Source organism: Meles meles, chromosome 13 (assembly GCF_922984935.1).
Source record: "Meles meles chromosome 13, mMelMel3.1 paternal haplotype, whole genome shotgun sequence".
Classification (NCBI taxonomy): domain Eukaryota; kingdom Metazoa; phylum Chordata; class Mammalia; order Carnivora; family Mustelidae; genus Meles; species Meles meles.
The window spans coordinates 29,798,491-29,820,716 of record NC_060078.1 but is presented as its reverse complement, the minus strand read 5'-3'; the positions used below and the strand labels follow the sequence as shown (position 1 = coordinate 29,820,716).

Below are 22,226 nucleotides of genomic sequence, written 5' to 3'. Positions count from 1 at the left end.
AATTTCTGTTGTATAGAAGCCATTCAGTCTGGTATTTTCTCATAGCAGTCTAAATGGAGGAAGACAAGTGTTAAACCTGTGTAAGACCTATGAAAACTATAAAAACATTAAAAGAAATTAAAGATGACCTAAATAAACGGAGAGAAGTACCATGTTCATGGAATAGACACTATTACCATGTCAATTTTCCCCAAATGGATTCTTAGATTTGACATAAGCCCAATCAAAAGCCTATCAAAGTTTATTTTGCTGTGGGTGAAAGTAGAAAAACTTGTGCCCAAGTGTATATGGAAATGAAGATGAAAAGCCAAGAAAATGAACAAAGGCAAAGTAATTTATGAGATCATCACTATCTATTGTAAAGCTATAGTAATTATAGTTTAGTATTGGTGCAATGCAGAAAAACAGATCAATAGAATAAAGAGTGCAGGAGATGCATATATATAGCCATCAGACTTATGACAAAGCTGACATTGCAATAAAAGTAGTCTTTTCAATGAATGATACTAGGTAGATACTCATATGGGAAAAATACAAACGGTCACCCCTACTTCACATAAGTAGCTTGAGTTATATTGTTGATCTAAATATCAAAGTTAAAACAGTAAGTTTTTGGAAAGGAACGTCTTCATGACCTTGAGGCAGGTAAAACCATTTTAGAATAAATTATCAAATTTAATAATTAAAAAGGAAAAAGTTAAGAAGTTGGATTATAGGGGTAACTAGCTGGCTCAGTTGGTAGAGATGAGACTCTTTGTCTCGGGTAGAAGTCTGAGCCTCATGTTAGTTGAAGAGATTACTTAACACTAAAATATTAAAAAAAAATTATGATTAAGAACTTCTGTCCATCAAAAACATTAAATACCAATAGATTAAAAAGCTATAAAGGCAAGCAATACAGTGGGAGAAATATTGGCAATACACATAATTGGCAAAATATTTTTACCCAAAATACATAAAGAGATTTCTGCAAGTGAGTAATAAAACACAAAGGAAAACTGGCCAAAAAAATCAAATAGGCTCAACACAAGAGAATATCAAACAGATGATGAATATGTGAAATATGTTCCACATTTCTAGTCACGTAACAAAATAAAAAAATTTTTAAGCACTACATATGCTGGTGGGATTCTAAAATGGTGCAACTGCTATAGAAACAGTTTGGAAGTTCCTCAAAAAATGAGAAACAGAACTGCCATGTGATCCTACAATTCCACTTCTGAGTATACATCCAAAAGAGTTGGAAGCAAGGGCTCAAACAGGGATTTGTGCATGCACATTCACAGCAGCACTATTCACAGTAGCCAAGAGCTGGAAATAACTCAAACGTCCATTGACAGATGAATGGATAAACAAAATGTGGCATATACGTATAATGGAATATTACACTTAAAAAGGAAGGAAATCCTGTTACATTCTACAACATGGGTCAACCATAAAGAGATAATGTTATGTGAAGTAAGCCAGTCACACACAAGAAAGGGAAAATCTGTATGGTATGATTCTAGTTACAGAACTACTCAAAAGTAGTCACATTCATAAAACATAAAAGTGGAATTGTGGTTACCAGTGACTGTGGTGATGGGGAAATGGAGAGTTATTTAATGGGTATAAAGTTTCAGATTTGCAAGATGAAGAATTTCTGGAGTTCTATTTCACAGCAATGTGAACATACATAATAACACTACAGAACTACACTTTATATTAAAAAAAGATGAAAGAGGTCTTAAAAAAAAAAAGGCACACTACACACCACGCAGAATGTCTAAAATGACAAGGAAAATGTGGAGCACTCCTAAGAATGTGGAGCAACTGGGAACACTTCTACGTGACTCACGGGAACGTAAGAAGAGATAAGCACTTTGGAAAGCTGTGTGCTCCTATGGACCAAAGCTACACCGATGAACACCTGCCCTCCCCCGTAATCCGGCAATTCCACTTCTAGGCATACATCATACAAAAAAATGTATTCTTCTATTTCCCAAAGACAACAACAATATTCATAATTATCTCAAACTGGAAACAATTCCAATGTCAATCACCAGGAGAATAAATCCATACATTTTAACTATTTATGGTAACAGAACAATAAGAGCGGAAATGAGCTACAATGACACACAACATGAACTAATCTGACAATTCTAATGCTTGATGAAAGAAGACAAGATGAAAGAATAATTACTTTAAGACTATTTATATAAAGTCAGGCAAGATTAATCCATAATATCAGAAGACAGGAGAGTGGTTACTTTTAGGGGGTAGCAGGTCAGGGGGAAAAGAACGCTTCCGAACTGCTAGTAATAACAGATGTTGGTCACACAACGGTGCTCAATTTATTTATTTTTTTTTTTAAAGATTTTATTTATTTATTTGACAGAGAGAGATCACAAGTAGGTAGAGACGCAGGCAGAGAGAGAGGCAGAGAGAGAGGAGGAAGCAGGCTCCCCGCGGAGCAGAGAGCCCAATGCGGGGCTCGATCCCAGGACCTTGAGATCATGACCTGAGCCGAAGGCAGCGGCTTAATCCACTGAGCCACCCAGGCGCCCCACAACGGTGCTCAATTTAGAAAAATTCTGTAACTTAAGGTTTCTACGATCTTCTGCTTATTATATATATATAAAAATATATACATATATAAATGTATGTAAGTATAAATTTATAAATTTGTAATTTATAAATAAATTATAAGTGCTATAATTTATTTTAAAAAGTGTATCTTGGAAAAAAGAAAGTGTATCTTGGAAGGCCTGGGAGGCTCAGTCCTTAGGCGTCCATCTGCCTTTAGCTCAGGTCATGGACCCAGGGTCGTGGGATCAAGTCTCTGCTCTGTGGGGAACCTGCTTCTCCCTCTCCCACTCCCCCCGCTTGTATTCCCTATCTCGCTGTCCCTTTCTCTGTTAAATAAATAAAATCTTTAAAAAATAATAAACAAGTATATCTTACCCTAAATTAAGAAAAAAAGGCGGGAACTGCTTAGTCAATTTACTGCCTAAGGATATAGCAAGTCTCTTAACCTTTCTATAGTAGCCCCACAGAGCTAGGATCTAATAGATACTAGCCACTATTTTATGTCTTTTTGCTTCATTTCTGCACACATGGCTCCTGAGCCCAGAACTCAGCTCATCAAATATTTGTTGAACAGATGATTAAAAACCACAAAAGCCTAATGTGGGTGCATTTTATGAAAATTTCAAAAAGTGTAAATTACACTAGTAATTTAAGATGAAAGCTCTCATTAAAAAAAAAAAGATTTTAAATGATACAAATGTCCCAAATTTTAAAACTTTTCTTGAGAATCACATTTCATAACTGGAGGGTGTATTAATCTGTAAACTGTTGAATTTGTGGTCACATGGCAGTCACCGTAGATGGTAAATATTGCATACAAACTTCGGCGAGTAATGCCTGTGACTAATATTCTGTTATTTAAAAATATCTATTTGTATAATCTCCATTATATATTATGAAATTGTTATATTCTATGCAACATCATACATTCATTTGGTAATTGTGTTAACTAAAAACTTATAGCAAATTGATTATGCTGGAATGAAAAATGTCTTAGCTTTCATAATATATTTTTCATAAATATATTCCAATATGCCATTTGTTATCAGAGCAACTGAAATATAATGTATATATCCTTTTGAAGTATGAATTCAGGGACCTCTGGGTGGCTCAGTTGGTTAAGCAGCTGCCTTCGGCTCAGGTCATGATTCCAGGGTCCTGGGATCAAACCCTGCATCAGGCTCCCTGCTCAGCAGAGAGCCTGCTTCTCTCTCTCCTTCTACCTGCCATTCTGCTTACTTGTGATCTCTCTCTACCGCTCTGTCAAATAAATAAATAAACTCTTAAAAATAAATAAATAAATGTCCCGACTCTTGATTTTGACCTAGGTCATGATCTCAGGTTCCTAAGACTGAGCCTGCCTTGGCCCCCAGCTGGGCTCTGTACTGGGTGTGGAGCCTACTTAGGATTCTCTCCCACTCCTCTGCCTCTGTCCAACACCCTCCTTGGGTGCTCACTCTATCTCTAAAGATAAATAAAGAAATTAAAAAAAAATCAGTAAATAAATTATGGAATTCAATGTATACTCAGAGTTGACCAACCACTACCACTATATAATTTTAGAACATTTTCATCCTCTCCACCATCTTTAGAAATCACATTACCCCTTTTCTCAGCCCATAACAAGGAGCCCCTACACGCTCTTTATTAGACGTATGATTAGCAAATATTTTCTCCCATTCTTAGTTTTCTCTAACTTTTTTTTTCCTTAAGATTTTATCTATTTATTTGACAGAAAGAGAGAGAGAGGAAATACAAGCAGGGGAAGCAGCAGAGGGAGAGGGAGAAGCAGGCTCCCCATTGAGCAGGGAGCCCCATGCAGGACTTTATCCCAGGACCTGGGGATCATGACCAGAGCTGAAGGAAGACGTTTAATCAACTGAACCACCTATGGGAGGCACTCATAGGAGCCTAGGTGTTTATTTTTTCAAAAAGATTTATTTGGGAGAGAGCGAGTGTGTGTGTGTGTGTGTGTGTGTGTGTGTTTATGCATGTGCACACAGAACACATGAGAGGAAAAGGCAGAAAGAGAGGGAGAAGGAGAGAGAGAATCCCAAGCTGACTCCCACTTATCCTGGAAGGGCAAAAGGGGACATGATCTCACAACTCTGAGACCATGACCTAAGCCAAAACCAAGAGTCCAATGCTCAATCCACTGACCCACTCAGGTGCCCCTTTATGTGTTTATTTCATTTTATGTTAATTATACCTCAATAATTAAGGGAAAAAGAAAACATGATTGACCATCTCAAGCCTGGTTACTGAGTAAGTCTTTAAGTCACTTAGGTATTTCATGACAATTTATTGTACAGTTTTAATTTTAAGAAATATGGTATGTAACAACTAAACATAAACAAGTGATCCTGGATTGAATATAGATACAAGACAAAATGTTCTCTTTTTCCATAAAGGAAATTATTAGTTACAAGACCTAAAGATTAGACAATAATATTATAACACCATCAATAACAGTCCCATTGCTTTGTAAAAGTTTCATAATTGTTTTGTGGTTATAAGGCAATACCCTAGCTTTTTTTCTTTTTTTTAAAGACTGCTTTCTTTTTAATTAAAAAAAATAAATAATTTCTATGCCCAGTGTGGGGTTTTACTCATGACCCAGAGATCAAGAGTTTTATGCTCCCTCAACTGAGCCAGCTAGGTGCCCTGAAATGTCCTGGTTTTATGAAAACACACACCAGTGTATTTAGGGGTAAAAGCGTCATATTTACAAATTACTATTAATGCATAAAGGAAAAAAAAAGAAGAGGGAGGAGCAAAGGAGAAAGAAGGAAGGAGTGTGAAAAATAAAGAAAAGCTAATTTGGTAAAAAACTGCATTTGGGAAATGTCAGGGAAAAGCATATAGAAAAATCTACGTAATTCCAGCAATTTTTTTAGTAAGTCTGAAATTATTTATTTAAAAATATTTCTATGGTGCTGGCCAAAGTTTCATATTGTATATTTTATTCTCAGTACAAGCTTGGGATTCAAGTGCTGGTGATGCATAGAAATGGAAGACAAGTTTCCAAACAGAGCTACTGGATGTGTGGTGTCATAGGTCAAGAGATGAGCCACCAGCAGACCTCTGGATGGAAAGTACTAAACCCAGGTGATTTAAAAAACAGGCCACTGTCAGACACCAAGGAAGAAAGGCAAAGAGTTCGTTCATACATAAACTGATGAATTAACAATGGACACATTTTTGCAAAATAAAAGATCTCTCTATTTCGAGTTAAAGTCAATCTATGGGGCAATGAATATACAGTGTTATTAAGTTTTAGATAACATTTGAAGTAAATTAAGCTAAAATGTTTGTGAATTTAGGGGCACCTGGGTGGCTCAGTGGGTTAAAGCCTCTGCATTCTGCTCAGGTCATGATCCCGGGGTCCTGGGATGGAGCCCCGCATCGGGCACTCTGCTCAGCAGGAGACCTGATCCCCTCGCCCCCTGCCTGCCTCTCTGCCTACTTGTAATCTCTGTCAAATAAATAAAATCTTAAAAAAAAATTTCGTGAATTTAGATAAACAATTAGTAGCAAGTCCAAAATACTGTCAGGTGAACAAGATATCATTTTGTCTAATTATGATATGCTAAAATTGTAATCATCTGGGAAGCCAATTAAGTAAGACTGTAAGTGAAACAATTCAAATGCAAAATTGAATGTACAGTATCATCTCAACTAATGGGGATAATATTAGCAATGTATTTTTATACTGTAATACTTTTAGGGGGATAATAGAAGACATTTGTAAGGGGTCTGTATGAATTAAGTTCTGCAAAGTAGGGCTAAGTCTTTTTGTTTAGAGTGGGAAGGCTTCATGGAGGAGACTCCTCTTAAAGGACTACAGGAGTTTGCCACTAGACAGAAGACAGTACAAAGGCAATGCTAAGATTCTGGAAAGCAAGCTCCAAGAGGCAAGAACGTTATCTGAGGAAGAATTCTGCTAACTGTATTGATACCAGATGTCGTCTGTGATTTATAAAACCTCCTTTATTAAATTATTATACATAGTTGATTCTATTTCTGGGATCTCTGTCATTAACATGACACACGCTGTGTGTACAAGATGTAGCTCAAGGGCCAGTATTTCCCCAAAGCTCTTCCTGGACCCTCACCACCAAGCATTACACTTGGTCTCCTCCTTGTTCCCTCTATAGGCTATTCTCAAGCAAGCAAACAAGCAGTAGGATTTCACAGTAAATAGCACGCTGGTGACCGCTTGAGGTAGGGTCATGAATAAGCTCACTCCAGAGGACAGATCACAGACCGGCTGACTGAAGCGCTGAGGAGTGATGGAGGAAAGCAGTGTTACAGAAGCCTAGCAACACAGGAACTTCTAACTAAAAGTTTATAGTTAACCTAAGTATCATAAGCAAAGAATCTCTGAGTCCATTTTTGGTTAGCTTTCTGGTTTTTTTTTTTTTTTTTGACAACTTTATTTATTTGACAGACAGAGATCACAAGCAGGCAGAGAGAGAGGGGGATGCAAGCTTCCTGCTGAGCAGAGAGCACGATAAAGGGCTCGATCCCAGGACCCTGAGATCATGACCTGAGTCAAAGGCAGAGGCTGAACCCACTGAGCCGCCTAGGCGCCCCTGGTTAGCCTTTTTTAAGAGTTAAGGGAGTTCTCAGATGCCTTCTTTATAATTTCTAATGCTGCATCTACGCCACACATGATTTCCATTTTAGTGTGTAAGGAGGAGGAAATGAACTTGAGTAGATTCTGTTCCCAAACCCCACGCTTATTTAATCAAATAAGCTTCTACTGAAATTAATAAAGTTGTAGAATAAATGGATTTCCTGTAAGTAGTATTGACCCTGTCACTTCTTTGCTCAACATCCTTCAGCAGTTGTCTTATCACTTGTCATTGGAAGTTTTAACACCAAAATTTGGTTTGTATATACTGGAAGTTGTTAAATATCATTATCTCAGAGGGTAAATTTAAGATGGATTTTAAAATTTCAAAGTAATAAATATTTATTTCTTTCTTTATCTGTTTATTGAGGGGTGGAGCAGTGGGAGAGAGAGAATCCTAAGTCGACCGCACGCCCAGCGGGGATCAATCTTACAACCCTGAGATCATGTGCTGGGCCCAAATCAAAACTTGGGACACTTAACCAACCTGAAAGCTGTCCTGAAAGTAATAGATTTTTATTTATTTATTTTTTTTATTTGACAGAGAGAGACACAGCAAAAGAGGGGACACAAGCAGGGGGAGTGGGAGAGGGGAGGGAGAGGGAGAAGCAGGCTTCCGACTGAGCAGGGAGCCCAATGCCGGGCTTGATCCCAGGACTCCAGGATCATGAACCAAGTCCAAGGCAGACACTTAAGGACTGAGCCACCCAGATACCCCAAAAGTAACAGATTTTTATGCAAAGTTAAGAATCAACAAAACTAAAAGACAACCTACTGAATGAGAAAAGATCCTTGCAAAGGACATGTCCGATAAAGGGTTATTATCCAAAACAAATAAAGAGCCGATGTAACAACATGTAAAACCCAAATAATCCAATTAAAAAATGGACAGAAGATATGAACAGACATTTCTCCAAAGAAGACATACAATGGCCAACAGACACATGAAAAGATTCTCAACATCACTCATCAACAGGGAGATGCAAATCAAAACCTCAATGAGATATCACCTCACAACCATCTATGACTAAAACTAAAAAACACAAGACAAGTGGTGGCAAGGATGTGGAGAAAAAGGAACCCTTGTGCACTGTTGGTGGAAACGTAAACACCTGCGGCTAGTGTATACAAACAGTATGGAGGTTGCTCAAAATATTAAAGATAGAAATACCGACTGATGCAGTTAATTCCACTACTGGGCATTTATCCAAAGAATATGAAAACACTAATTCAAAAAGTTATATGCACCCCTATGTTTACTGCATTATTTATAACGGCCAAATTATGGAAACAGCCCAAGTGTCTGCTGATAGATGAATGGATAAAGATGTGTGTATACACACACCAGATTATTCAACCATAAAACAGAATGAAATCTCGCCATTTGCAACAACATGGAATGAGTTAGCATAATGCTAAGTGAAATTAGTCAGAGAAAGACAAATATCATGTGATTTCATTCATATGTGAAATTTAAGAAATAAAACAAGTGAACAAAGGAAAAAAAAGGCAACCCCCAAAATAGACTCTGACTATAGAGAACAAACTGATGGTTACCAGAGGGGAGGTGAGTGGAGGCATGGATAAACTAGGTGAGGGGGATTAAGAGTCCACTTATCTTGATGGTCACTGGGTAATATAAAGAGTATTTCAATCACTGCATGGTACACCTGAAACTAATTTAGCACTGTAGGTTAAGTATACTGGAATGTATTTTTGAGTATATCAAATAATCATGTGGGAGACAAAGTAGAACCATACTTTCAACAGAAAATGATGGTGGCCAGCCAAAAAACCCACTGATTATTTATCATTTAACCCCTCCCCACACCTATATTTCATCACACACACACGTATATTCATTTCATCACATAAAACAAAACAAAAATGCAGCCCAAAGACATTTAAAGTAGAATCTTGGAACAAAGGAACCACAAAGGGAAAGATCATATGCATGTATAAATCCAGGCAAGATCGTTCGAAAGCTTTTGGGTACTTGGTTACTCCTTTTCCAAAACTCTGATCACCTCAGACCAGAGGAGGCAACAAAACATTTAGTTGTATAAATTGTAGATGTTCAGTGCCACACATGTTCTATGGACCAATATACAATCCTACAGAGGAGAACCTATGAACTAATTCCTGGTGGGAACTGGTCAGGCATGGGAGCCATCCGGGGAGCCTACTGCTTCAATCTTCTCCCTACTCCTGCCACCACCCCAGAGGCTCAATTGTAGTGTATGTGCACGCGCCCACATGCGTGCGCGCGTGCGTGCGTGCGTGTGTGAGAGAGAGAGAGAAAGAAAGAGAGAGAGGTGGGAGTTAGTAGTATAGGGAGTTAATAGAGCCTGCTGGATTCAAGAAACTACATCGTTCCGCCCAAAGTACAACCTTTCCCCCCAAATCCACTGAGTAACAGGATAACTAGTCCCTGACAAGACCCACAGTGACAGCAAAGAGTCAGAAACATCTACCAAAGGCTAACAATTACGGGGGAGTGTTAATGACTACCTGGCGAAGAAAACAGTGTTAAGAGCAAGGGCAGAACGGGGTGAGCCTGGCTCAGAAAGTTGTGCTGCCCAGTTCGAATTTGCTGTTAGGCTTTTTGTGTGTGATCATTAAAAAAAGAAGCAATAAGCCTCTCCTTCAAGAAAAGAAGCCAAATACAGCACAATAAAAACAGGATAGAAATCAACTACTGTGAACAAATGTAAGCCTGCCCGCAGAGCGAAAGAAATTTACACAAAATTTTAGGCTAATGCTTAATATCAAATACGCAACAAATAGATACTGTACAAGATGCAAAATAAATCTGAAACAATGCAACCCACTAGTTAATTGTTTACTGGACTCCTCAGTTTACTTCCTCTACCTCTTCCCCGTACTTCATTCCTACATAAAATATCCATATAGGAATTATTTTACTGCTATTCAAAATAATGTTATAAAATCCTAAAAAGCATATTGACCATGGAGACCTAATCCTCTCTCCATCAAAAGTTCCAATTTTTGATAGACGACCTTATCAATTTTAATACTCCAAGTTCTGCCTTCCTCAGAAAAGAGCTAACAGTGAAAACCACAGCAAAACTATTCCAAGATACCAACTCAAATTCAAAACATTCAATATTCTATGTTTTTTTTAAAGATTTTATTTATTTATTTGAGAGAGAATGAGAATGAGAGGGAGAGGTCAGAGGGAGAAGCAGACTCCCCGCTGAGCACGAGTCCAATGTGGGACTGGATCCTGGGACTCCTGGAACATAACCTGAGCCGAAGGCAGTCGCCCAACCAACTGAATCACCCAGGTGCCCCAAAACAATCAATATTCTAAAGTAGTTTTATTTAGGCTCTATATTCCTTCACTCACCAAAAACTTATTCAGTGTTGACGATGTGCTGGGCAGTGCTTCGGGCACTAGCAACGAACATATGAGTATTTTAAATAACTTGGAAAGTTTGCAAAAAATAAAGTTTGATGAATATTTTGATTTTTCTAACATATAATCATTTAGGACACCTAGCTTTTTCACAGATATAGGAAATAAATTCTTGGCTTTTTTAAACTCAAGATTATACTTCTGACTTGTCACTAGCATGTATCAAAATTTTCATTAAGTTGCTTAGCAACTGTGCTTTACATCATTCTTTGTCTCTGGATTGTTTCTGTATTTGTGAAAAGTGCCAGATATGTATCACAACATATTGAAATGTTCTATTTATTCTGAAAGAAATATTGCAAAAGGGAAAATAAGAAAGTAATTCTGCTACTGCTGCGTCATGGAAAATGCTAAATACTTTTTTCTGCCTAAGGAACCTTGAAGACTTGGAGCGCCTGGGTGGCTCAGTGGGTTAAAGCCTCTGCCTTCGGCTCAGGTCATGATCCGGGCACCCTGGGATCCAGCCCCGCATCAGGCTCCCTGCTTAGCCTGCTTCCCCCTCTCTCTCTGCCTGCCCCTCTGCCTACTTGTGATCTCTCTTTGTCAAGTTAAAAACAAAAAACAAAAAACAAACCTTGAAGACTTCATAATAGCGGCAGAAAGTTGCTACCAAAATCTTTAAACTATAGATTTCATATTGTCTTCATAAAAAAAAAAAGAGGTATACACTAAATTCTACTGGTGTAATTATTACTACATAAGAGAAGTCTGAAAGGCAGGAAGGAAGAATCCTCCAAAATCCCACTGCTTATCCCAAGCTACCTTACTCTCTTTTGGATCACTTACTCTAGGGAGAGCCAGCTGCCACATTGTAAAGAAATTTTTACCCTTTGATACTTAATGGACAAGAAAGTAAAGGATTCAGAATCAACAGATACAGATTAATCAACCCATGTCAACTATCAACGCCAGATATTGAGAACCAATCTCTGCTATTTATTTCAGCAAATGTTCAAGGTACTATATAAGGGGAAGACAGAAAAGAATGATGCACAACAAAATAGCATACTGTTGAGAAGCATGTAAGTGGAGGGAAAAAGCAAGAAAAACACTTTTTTAAGGTCATTTATTTATTTGAGAGAGAGAGAGAGAGAACATGGGCAAATGTGAGCAGGGGGAGGAGTAGAGGGACAGGAAAGAGAGAAAAGCCCAAGCAGACTAAGCATAGAGTCCAATAGGGCTGCATCCCACAACCCATGAGATCGTGACCTGAGCCAAAATCAAGAGTCAGAACCTTTAACTGACTGAGCTACCCAGGTGCTGCCCAAACCAAGAAAATTACCACAGAAGTCAGGATGGGAAGTTCTCAGGGCTTCTGGGAATCTAAGAATACTCCATTTTTGACCTGGGTAGTTGCTTCATGAGTATTTTCTTTATAATTATAGGTAAGCTGTACATTTATTTATTTATTTTTAAAGATTTTATTCATTTATTTGACAGACAGAGATCACAAGTAGGCAGACAGGCAGGCAGAGGGGGGGGGAGGGGGGAAGCAGGCGCCCTGCCCAGCAGAGAGCCCGATGCGGGGCTCGATCCCAGGACTCTGGGATCACGACCCGAGCCTAAAGCAGAGGCTTTAACTCACTGAGCCACCCAGGTGCCCCGGTGAGCTGTGCATTTATATTGTATGAACTTTTCTGTTGATTATGTCTCTTGACATAATGGAAAGTGTTAATACTATAATAGCATTATTTTGTGAATAAAGATCCACAAAGGACTTACTCTTTAGAAAAAAGAAAAAAATAGGACAAAGTCAGATTAGATATATGTTAAATATTATATATATTGATTTTTATGAAGATTTTATTTATTTATTTGAGAGACAGAGAGACAGAGACAGAGAGCTGAGCAGAAAGCCTGACAGTGGGCCCAATTCCAGGATCCCAGGATCACGCAGGACCAGAGCTGAAGGCAGAGAGACCCTCAACCAACGGCACCAAGCAGGCGCTCCAAATATTAGATACATTGGCAAAGCTGAGATAGGTATGTTGTATGATGTTAATACAGTGTCCTTAACATACTGATATTTTTAGTGAAGAAGAGAGATGGAACTGTGATAGGCATGTCCAAGATGTCCCCAGTGACCGCCACCGCCTCGTATTTACACCCTTGCATAGAACTTCCTACACTGGGTGGCTCAGTCATTAAGCATCTGCCTTCTGCTTGAGTCATGATCCCAGCTTCCTGGGATCAAGCCCCTCAATGGGGCTCCCTGCTCAGCGGGAAACCTGCTTCTCCCTCTTCCCACTCCCCCAGCTTATGTCCCCTCTGTCGTTGTGTGTCTCTCTGTCAAATAAAAACAAATAAAAAGTAAGCGTCACCTGCGCAGGGGTGCCTGGGTGGCTCAGATGGTTAAGCAACAGTCTCCCAGTTTGTCTTGATTCTTGCTCAGGTTGTGAGATTAAGCCTTGATTTGGTTCTGCACTCAACGGGGAGTCTGCGTGAGGTTCTTTCCCTCTGCGCCCCCCACCCAGTCCCTGTTCCTGTGCTCGCTGTCTCACTCCCTCTAACAAATAAATCTTAAAAAAAAAAAAAAAAAAAAAAAAAAAAAAAAAAAAAAGTCGCATACCCTACTGAATGAGCCAGCCAGGTGCCCAGCTTTCAGATTCTTGACCACGAAAACTCTTTGAGATGTTTATCGTTCGAAGCTACTGAATTTGAGTACTCGTTAAGCAGCAACACATAACAGATTGTCAGTTAATTCCTTAGAAGGCTCTTTATAAAACCCAAACCAGATAGAGAACATCTCCCTAACTAAAGTGCTTCAAGGCTTCATGTTCATGGATTAACACCTGAACTCCTTGTATTAGTGCACTCACGCTCTGGCTTCTGCCTACACCTTTTTACCCTCGCCTGGTTCTACTCTCCACCTACTCAAAATCACAGGACTCCTCTGAGATTATTAAAGAATATCATCTCTTTTTTACTTTTGTATTTGCTGTTCTCTCTGCTTAGGAATGCTCTTCCTTGCCTTCTGGAGAGTTTTCTGGCATTCTTGGCGCCTTTTTGTCCCTCAGTTCTCCGCTTAAATGTTCCCTCCCCAGAGAGGCCTTCCCTGATGACCTGATCATGAGAACACCCCAGAAAGTTCCCATTAAACACAGGAACAAGATAAGGAGGCCATATTCAAAGCCATATAAAGCTGGAGTTAGTCTGTTTGACTAACTGCATTAAATGAAAGAAAGAAAGAAATAAGACAAAATTTGGAAAGGAGAATATAAATTTGTCACTATAGATTACATGATTGTACTTCTTTTCTCTTTTTTTTTAGATTTTTATTTAAGAGACAGAGAGCTCAAGCAGGGGAGAGAGGTTGAGGGAGAGGGAGAAGCAAGCTCCCTGCTGAGCAGGGAGCCCGACACAGGGAGCAGGACTCTGGGATCCTGACCAGAGCCGAAGGCAGCTGCTTAACCGACTGAGCCATACAGGTGCCCCCAACTGTACTTCTAATACACAAGAAAAATAAACTGAAAAACAGGAAACATGTAAATTCTAGGAACAAAACTTCAAGACACCTCTGAAGGAGGGGCATGGGGCTGGCTCAGTTGATGGAACGTGTGACTATGGATCTCGGGGTTTGGAGTTCTCTACATATTGAGTATAAAATTCCTTAAAAAAAGAAAAAACAACAACAACAACAAAACAACAATGACAACAAAAACACCTCTGAAGGACAAAAGAAGGCATTAGCCAATAGAAAAGTATACTATCTAAGATAGAAAGACCAAACATCAAAGAGAAGTAAATTCCCCAAATTTTCTGTGGAATATGGTTCCACTAACAATACCAATAGGGCTTTATTCTTGCAATTAGACAAGATGATTATTAACTTACAGAAAAATAAGTCAAGAAAAGTCAAGAAATTTCTGAAAATTAAAAGGAGGAATTACCTCTATCAGATATGAAAACATAAAACCTAAATAATTAGAGTTATTTGATGCTTATACAGGAGACAGATTGGGATAACAGAACTAAAAATCTACTAACATAAATAAATACAAATCAGTGGAGAAAAGATGGACAATTAAGTAAGTGGTGTTGGATGGCTGGGTAGTCATCTGAAAAAATGTAAGTTGTTACCAATATTCTACACACACAAAGTGAGTAAAATAGTTAAATGCAGAAAAATGAAATTAAAGTACAACAAAAAGAAAATGGAGGATTTATAAGCTAGAACTGACAGATTTTTCTAATTAAGACACAATATACTAAAATCATAAAAGAGCAGATGAAAAATGTTTTTCATGTTTAAAATTTTTTTCTCAACTTAAAAAAATTTTTTTTAATGTAAAATTTAATTTTAAAAGCCTGGATGTTAAAAACAATGACAAACTGGAAATCCAGCTGCAACTTTTATCGCAAATGTCTATTTCATAAATGGGCTCCCATAAAATCAATAGAAGACTAAAAACCCAATAGGAAAATGGGCAATGTGTACATTATTTCCTACTTTAAAATGCTCCAAATAAACCATATTATTTTTTCAAAAGAGTGAATGAAACAAAAATAAACACTCTGGCCATTGGTTAGATATCTCTCCATCCAAACTATTACATACAGAGTCTGACTGATAGGAGTGTTTTGTGGGGACTGAGTAAAGGATGTATCTTCATAGCCGAGTTAACACAGAATGAAAATCAGTGCATGACAGGACAAGAGACTGATCCATGAAATGAGGAAACAGTAGTTCAAAACTAGTTGCGAAGCATTTTAAGGAAATTTTATTTAGTTCTTGAGAGGCAAGGTGACCCCAGCAAACATTGTGTGTCCCTGGAGGGTAAAGCAAACTGTTCTCAGCAAACCTCTGGGCCAATTTCTTTCCGTCTATAAAATGAAATGTCCGGTAGGTTTTAATTCATGTTTGCATATCCAATACTTAGCCTAAGTCCTGGCAATCAATAAAAAGTATTCAATAAGCACGAGTTTCTTCACGTATTTTTCTCATTCCAAAATGGTTTTTTTTTTTCCTTCTAAAAGTCACCCACATTGTAACAAATTGATGGCAGTTTATCTTAGTTGGTAATTGATTCTATTTCATGTAACAGAAAACCCGCAAATCACAGGTTTTAAATAAGTAAAAAAATAACTAAGTAGAAAAAAAATTCTTCTTCTCTCTCATGTTAAAGAAATTCAGATTTAAGAAGGGCTGTGGTTGGTACAGCAGCTCCACTGGTATCACCAAGAATTCGGGCTCCTCTATTTCTTCCCACTATTTTAGTAAGTATCTTCCACTATCAAGTCTATTTAGGCTTCCAGGTGGCTGTTGGAGCTCCAGCCATTAAATCCAAGTTCTATAAATGTTGAGTGAAAGGAGACAGACTCAAGAGAGCATATGCTATATGATTCTAGTTATATGAAGTTCATTCGAACAAAAACAAACGTTATGGAGATAAATGTCAAAAGAGTAGTTATCATTCTCTGGACTCATGGGTTGGGAAGGACCACGAGGGAGCCTTCTGGGTGGCTGCAATGATTATATCCTTCTCCATATAGTGTTATACACATGAAAAATAACCCTGATACATACATTTATGTGCACTTTACTCTATGTAAGATAGCTAAACGAGTTTTCTCTGAGCTCATGTGGATTTTGACAAGACTAGACTTAGATCTAGACTGAACAAGTGAAGCATTCTACAGTATTTAGTACTCATTGTGTAGCTCTTATGCTTGTAACTGTGGTCACCTCCCAAAGCTGGAAAAGTAACTAAGATGAATGGTCTGGTACTAGAGTAGCTATGGGTGTGGCAATTGTCTTGCTTTAGGAATGAATAACATGAATTTAAATCCTACCTCTGTTTTGCATTTACTGTTTTGCTCCAGAAGAGGTATGAAAATAATGATCTTTTCCTTATTCAAAATCCTAACGGAGTCCTTGTAGAAGGATTTATGAAGCAATGTTGTCAAGTTCTTAACATGGTGTCTGATATGTAATAAAATGTAGTTGCTATTATTTTATTACCACTGTTACCATCATCACTATTAAAAAAAACTTTTTTACATCATCATCATTATTAAGAAATGATGGAATAGGGATCTCAAATGATTCTATGGTCAAAAATTCCAAATCAACTGGTTAATATCCTTGTGGATATGAATATCCTATTGAAAATACACATTTGGCTACGAACTTGTTTTCCACTTGAGAACTTCCTAAAGAAGCAGAATCCAGTTCTTCTTATGGTTCTCTATGTTTAGAAAACTCAAAGTACTTATGGGAACCGTTTTGGGAGCATGTCATAAAAAATTTAGTTTTGCTTTCAGAATCGTATGACCCTCATTAAGGTGCTCCTGTGGATAATGATTTGGAAATAATCACAAAATACAGAAACAGATAAAAGTTAGGAAACAGGATGTTCAGTTTAGTACCATTTACTTATGCTATCCAGTTATAACTGCATTAAAAGATCCTGGAAAGTACACAAGATACTGGTAAAAGTGGTGACCCTAGGGAGATGAAGATCACTTGGTGATAACTGTGAACTTCTGTTCATAAAAAACCCAGGCCAAGATAGTTAGCTGCCTTATTATTTCCCAGGGAATAATGCGAGTGGATACTTCTCTAGTCCACATTTTCAGGGAAAATAAACTGATTGATTTTATATGTAGAATAAACTCATTTTTTAAAAACGTGTACGTACAAAATACTTACCCACTTAGCAATTGGACACCCATGAGAGCTTTTTCCTTCTTTTCCCGTATACACTACAATTTCTATCCTTACTGCATTTCCTTTTTGACCATACCTAAGTACAAAACACAGTGAAGGGAAAGTAACTGCAATTAATTGCGATAGACCCTTTTCATATCTTAAGGTACAGAAGATACAGGCTTACAGAAGTACATTAAACCCAATACCCTGTTTGTTAAAATTTACATTTGTTCAAAATTTACTTTTGTGTGGCAGATGTTTTTACTAGTTAGCCCATTCTCTTTACTTATCCTTAGAGATCACTCGTTTAAAAAAGGACTGGCTCCAAGATAAGCATTAAGGAATGTGAACGCAGTGTGGTTGGAGGTAATTTTAACTACTTCTACCATTATACAAGGATATAAAAATAAGAATTTCTGGATTTAACAAAGACAGCCTTGCTTTGTGACTTAGTGGGGACACCAGGACACTACTGTCTTCCTGGGCCCTGAGAAACATCCGACTTATCCTCCTGAAGGCTTTCCATTCACTTCTCATTTGTTCCCAGAGAGTCTCTGCATTGAGTCAGGTGCACAATAATGAATGATTTTTAACAGGGAAGGGAATTTCCTCACCTATTCTCCATGATTTCCCTGACAGCAGCAACACTTGGTCCTGCCCCAAGGTGTGTATAATATGGGCCTTTGTCTTTTTGTATAACTCGATCTGTGGAAGGAATAAGATTATTAGACCCAAAGCTTACAGAATTGCACAGGGGCAAGGAGGAGCTATTTTTATTATTTTTATTAATTCTTTCTTTTTTTTTTTTCCAATTCAGAACAATTTATCTTGACAAGGTTTTGGTAAACTTCAATAATTAAAGTCTAGGACAAAAGGCCCTAGAATTTAACTTGTTCCTTTCTTGCAGCCCCCAACTATTTCATTCTTCCTCTAAGCATCAGGGGGGAAAACAAAAAATATTAAGATGTGGGTCATATTTATTCTCTTTATCTCCTGCTTTAAAAGAAATCATTAATAATTAAGGTACAAAATTAAAAGTTTTCTAAGAGCAATACCTCTCTAAGAGCTTGGCCTCAGAATCCTAATAAAATTGAGCCCAGCAACGGCACTGCAAAGAGCTTATTCTACTATACACGCACATAATTATATATCTGTAAAGCAAACGTACAGAGGAACATTACTTGTCACAATTATTTGTAACATCAAAAAAGAAAGAGAGAGAAACACACTTGGCACCTGTCACTAAATGATAAGTTGATAAATTAAGGGATGTTTATATAGTGGAAAACAATAAAACTATTAAACAAGTATTTACAAACTTTGGATGCCTGGGTGGTTCAGTCAGTTAAGGGTCTGCCTTCAGCTCAGGTCATGATCTTGGGGTCCTGAAACAGAGCCTGTTTCCACCCCCTCCATTTGCCCCCACCCCTGCTCGTATTCTCTCAAATAAATAAATAAAATCGTTTTTAAAAAAAAAACCTATTATTTATAAACATGGAAAAACCTGAGATTTCATTAAATTTTTAAAAAAGAAAATTGCGAGAATGGTATATTTTAAAAGGCCTAAATTTTTGAAAACTGCAAGCAAAAATAAAATAATAACATTAAGGATGCCTGGGTGGCTCAGTCAGTTAAGCATCTGCCTGCAGCCCAGGTCATGATCCCAGGGTCCTGGGGTCAAGTCCCGCTGCGGGCTCCTTGTTCAGCAGGAAGCCTGCTTCTCTCTCTGCCTGCTGCTCCCTCAGCTTGTGCGCTTGCTCTCTCTCTGACAAATAAACAAGATCTTTAAAAAATAATAAAAACAAAATGGTAACATTAGTTCATATTAAAAAAACTCTAACAGCTTTTATCTTTACAGAATGGTACTGCAAGACATTTGCATCGTATTTCTCTATTAATTAAAATTTTATTTTTTAAATTTATCATTATTATTATTTAAAGATTTTTTTTTTAAAGATTTATTTATTTATTTATTTGACAGAGAGAGAGATCACAAGTAGACAGAGAGGCAGGCAGAGAGAGAGAGAGAGGGAAGCAGGTTCCCTGCTGAGCAGAGAGCCTGATGTGGGACTCGATCCCAGGACCCTGAGATCATGACCTGAGCCGAAGGCAGCGGCTTAACCCACTGAGCCACCCAGGCGCCCTTATTTAAAGATTTTAATTTTAAGCAATCTCTATGCCCAATGTGGAGCTTGAAATTATAAGTGGAGATCAAGAGTCACACGCTCTACCGACTGAGCCAGCCAGGAGCCCCTGTACTATTTGAAATTTTATGTCTGTGAATTACATATTTCTTGGAAACAGCATTTTTAACTTGGCCTCTTAGAATCATGTCTAACTAGAATAGCTGAGTAATATATTTCTGGCCACAGTTCATGTATACCAAAAGGTCATTACTTAACCATTTTGATTGGAAATCAGATAAAATATAGGATTACTTCTGTGGCTTTCTAAGATACATCAAACAGATTTTAACTTATTACTGATGATCTAGAGCAGTGGTTCCTAACCAGAGGCGATTTTTCCTGAGTGGACATTTGGCAAACATTTTTGGTTGTTACAACTGGGCAGGGGTGTGTGTGTGTGTGTGTGTTACTGGAATCTGGTGGATAGAGGCCATGGATACCACTTAGCAGGCTAGGATGCAGAGGACAGTCCCCCCACATCAAAGAATTATCCTATCTAAAATGCCAGCAGTGGGGCGCCTGGGTGGCTCAATGGGTTAAAGCCTCTGCCTTCAGCGCAGGTCTGGATTCCAGGGTCCTGGGATGGAGCCCTACATCGGGCTCTCTGCTCAGCAGGGAGCCTGCTTCCCCCTCTCTCTTTCTCTGCCTGCATCTCTGCCTACTTGTGATCTCAGTCTGTCAAATAAATAAAATCTTTTAAAAAAATAAAAGAAAAAATAAAATGCCAGCAGTGCTCAAATTGAGGAACCATGATCCAGAGGTTAATCATGCTTAGTCTGCTATAACACAATACTTCCATGGAAATCTTTTTTTAAATTAAAGACTTATTTATTTATTTCATTTTAGAGAGACAGAATGAGTGTGCAGGGGGAGGGGCAGAAGGAGAGAATCTCAAGCGGACTTCAGATCAAGACCTGAGTCGGACACTTCACTAAGCCAACAAGGTGGCCCTCCAGGGAAATCTTTTATGCTTAGATATGATCATTCCACTTGGGATGATTTCTGAGTGGCTTTTCCAGCTTTGTTGTTGTTGTTTTAAAGAAGGCTCCATTCCCAGCATGGAACCCAATGTGGGGCTTGAACTCATGACTGCAATTCAGGACCTACGTGGAAATAATCAGGTGCTTAATTGACTAAGCCACCTAGTCAGCCCTGCTTTTTTGTTTTTCTTAAGTTCCCATTTCTACACAATGAGTACAATAACCTCATATTGTGATTATAGGAAATGATTATAGGAAAACACTGACAATGTATAAAACAATCACAGGTCCACTGCAGATGCTCAATAAATTTGCAATGCCTAGGTGTCTCAACTCCTACAGGGTGACTAGTTACAATGTAATACATAAGGAAAGAAACTAGATTGTCCTAAAACTAGACAATCATTCCACTGACACTATGCACAGAGTAAAATTAGACTAGCTCGGGTGTATACACTCTTTTTTTTTGGTAAAGATTTTATTTATTTATTTGACAGAGAGAGATCACAAGTAGGCAGAGAGGCAGGTAGAGAGAGAGGAAGCAACAGGCTCCCTGCTGAGCAGAGAGCCCGATTCGGGGCTCGATCCCAGGACCCTGGAATCATGACCTGAGCCGAAGGCAGACACCCAGGTGGCATTTTGTTTTGAGTTTTTTTTTCCATTTGTAATGATATTCAGAAAAATTCTGTCCCTTTCTTAATTCAGATTTTCAAGAGGAAGGAGGCAAAAACGTAGGCTCTGAAGTTCAGACTGTCTTTGAATTCCAGTTTAACCATTTACTAGCTGTGACCCTTCCAGTGACTTAAGTTTCCTCACTTGTAAAATGAAGATAACACATCTTCCTTTTGCAGGCATGTTATGAATATAACAAGTCAAGGTCATGGCACAGGATCAGACTTGCAGTAACAGATCTGGAATAGGAGACATCATTACTGTACTCTTCTGTCCTCGCTCGAAGAACCTCTCATTCTCCCAATTCAACCCCACTCAGCACTGTCACCCTTTTCAGATTATGAGATCCTTCTAAAAAGAGCCTATCCCTGGGGCCTGGCACATGGTAGGCTGTCAAACCTGTGTTGAATGATGAGTGGCAAAATGGAAGGCTTGATTTCAGAGTATCAAATGTACTTTAGATAATGGAGAGCAAAAAGTCATTGCTACACTTCGCTATTTTTTCTACTGTTGTTAAAAAAAAAATCAGAATGATATAGTTTATCCTTCTAAACAATCATTTACCCATTCTGGAATGTACTAATAAGTCACCTACTTCAGGCGAAAACTTTTCCTTTATGATTTGGGGCTATATTTTAAGACTTTTAAAAAATAAGACTGTTTTATTTTAAAAGTTTTTGTTGTTGTTGTTGTTCTGTTTTTTTTTGACACAGAGAGACAGCCAGAGAGGGAACACAAGCAGGGGGACTAGGAGAGGGAAAAGCAGGTTTCCTACAGAGCAGGGAGCCCGAAATGGGACATGATCCCAGCCCTGGAATCATGACCGGAGCCAAAGGCAGGTACTTAACAACTGAACCACCCAGGTGCCCCTATAAGACTGTTTTAATAATTAAACCTACTTGAGTTCAATATAGGATATTTCACAAATTTTCTCCTCATAAGTTGTATAAAACCTGAAATAATGAGGACATCAAGCAGCCTAACAAACTTTAATGACAGATCTATTTAATCTCCTAATTACAGCTGCATTAGAGTAAAATTAATTCTTCTTTTATTTGAGAACTTACATGAAATTTGACCACAGACAGTGACT

The 22,226-nt window shown here is 38.2% G+C and overlaps 1 protein-coding gene across 1 annotated transcript in view; it reads right to left on the bottom strand.

Moving 5' to 3' along the window:
* TET1 (tet methylcytosine dioxygenase 1) overlaps positions 1-22,226 on the bottom strand; it is a 132,823-nt gene that overhangs the window by 33,711 nt on the left and 76,886 nt on the right. The window contains exons 4-5 of the mRNA XM_046027684.1: positions 17,910-18,000; positions 17,296-17,389 (exon numbers count right to left, since the gene is read on the bottom strand). Coding sequence (XP_045883640.1) covers positions 17,296-17,389; positions 17,910-18,000 — 185 coding nt within the window. The remainder of the gene's footprint in view (positions 1-17,295; positions 17,390-17,909; positions 18,001-22,226) is intronic.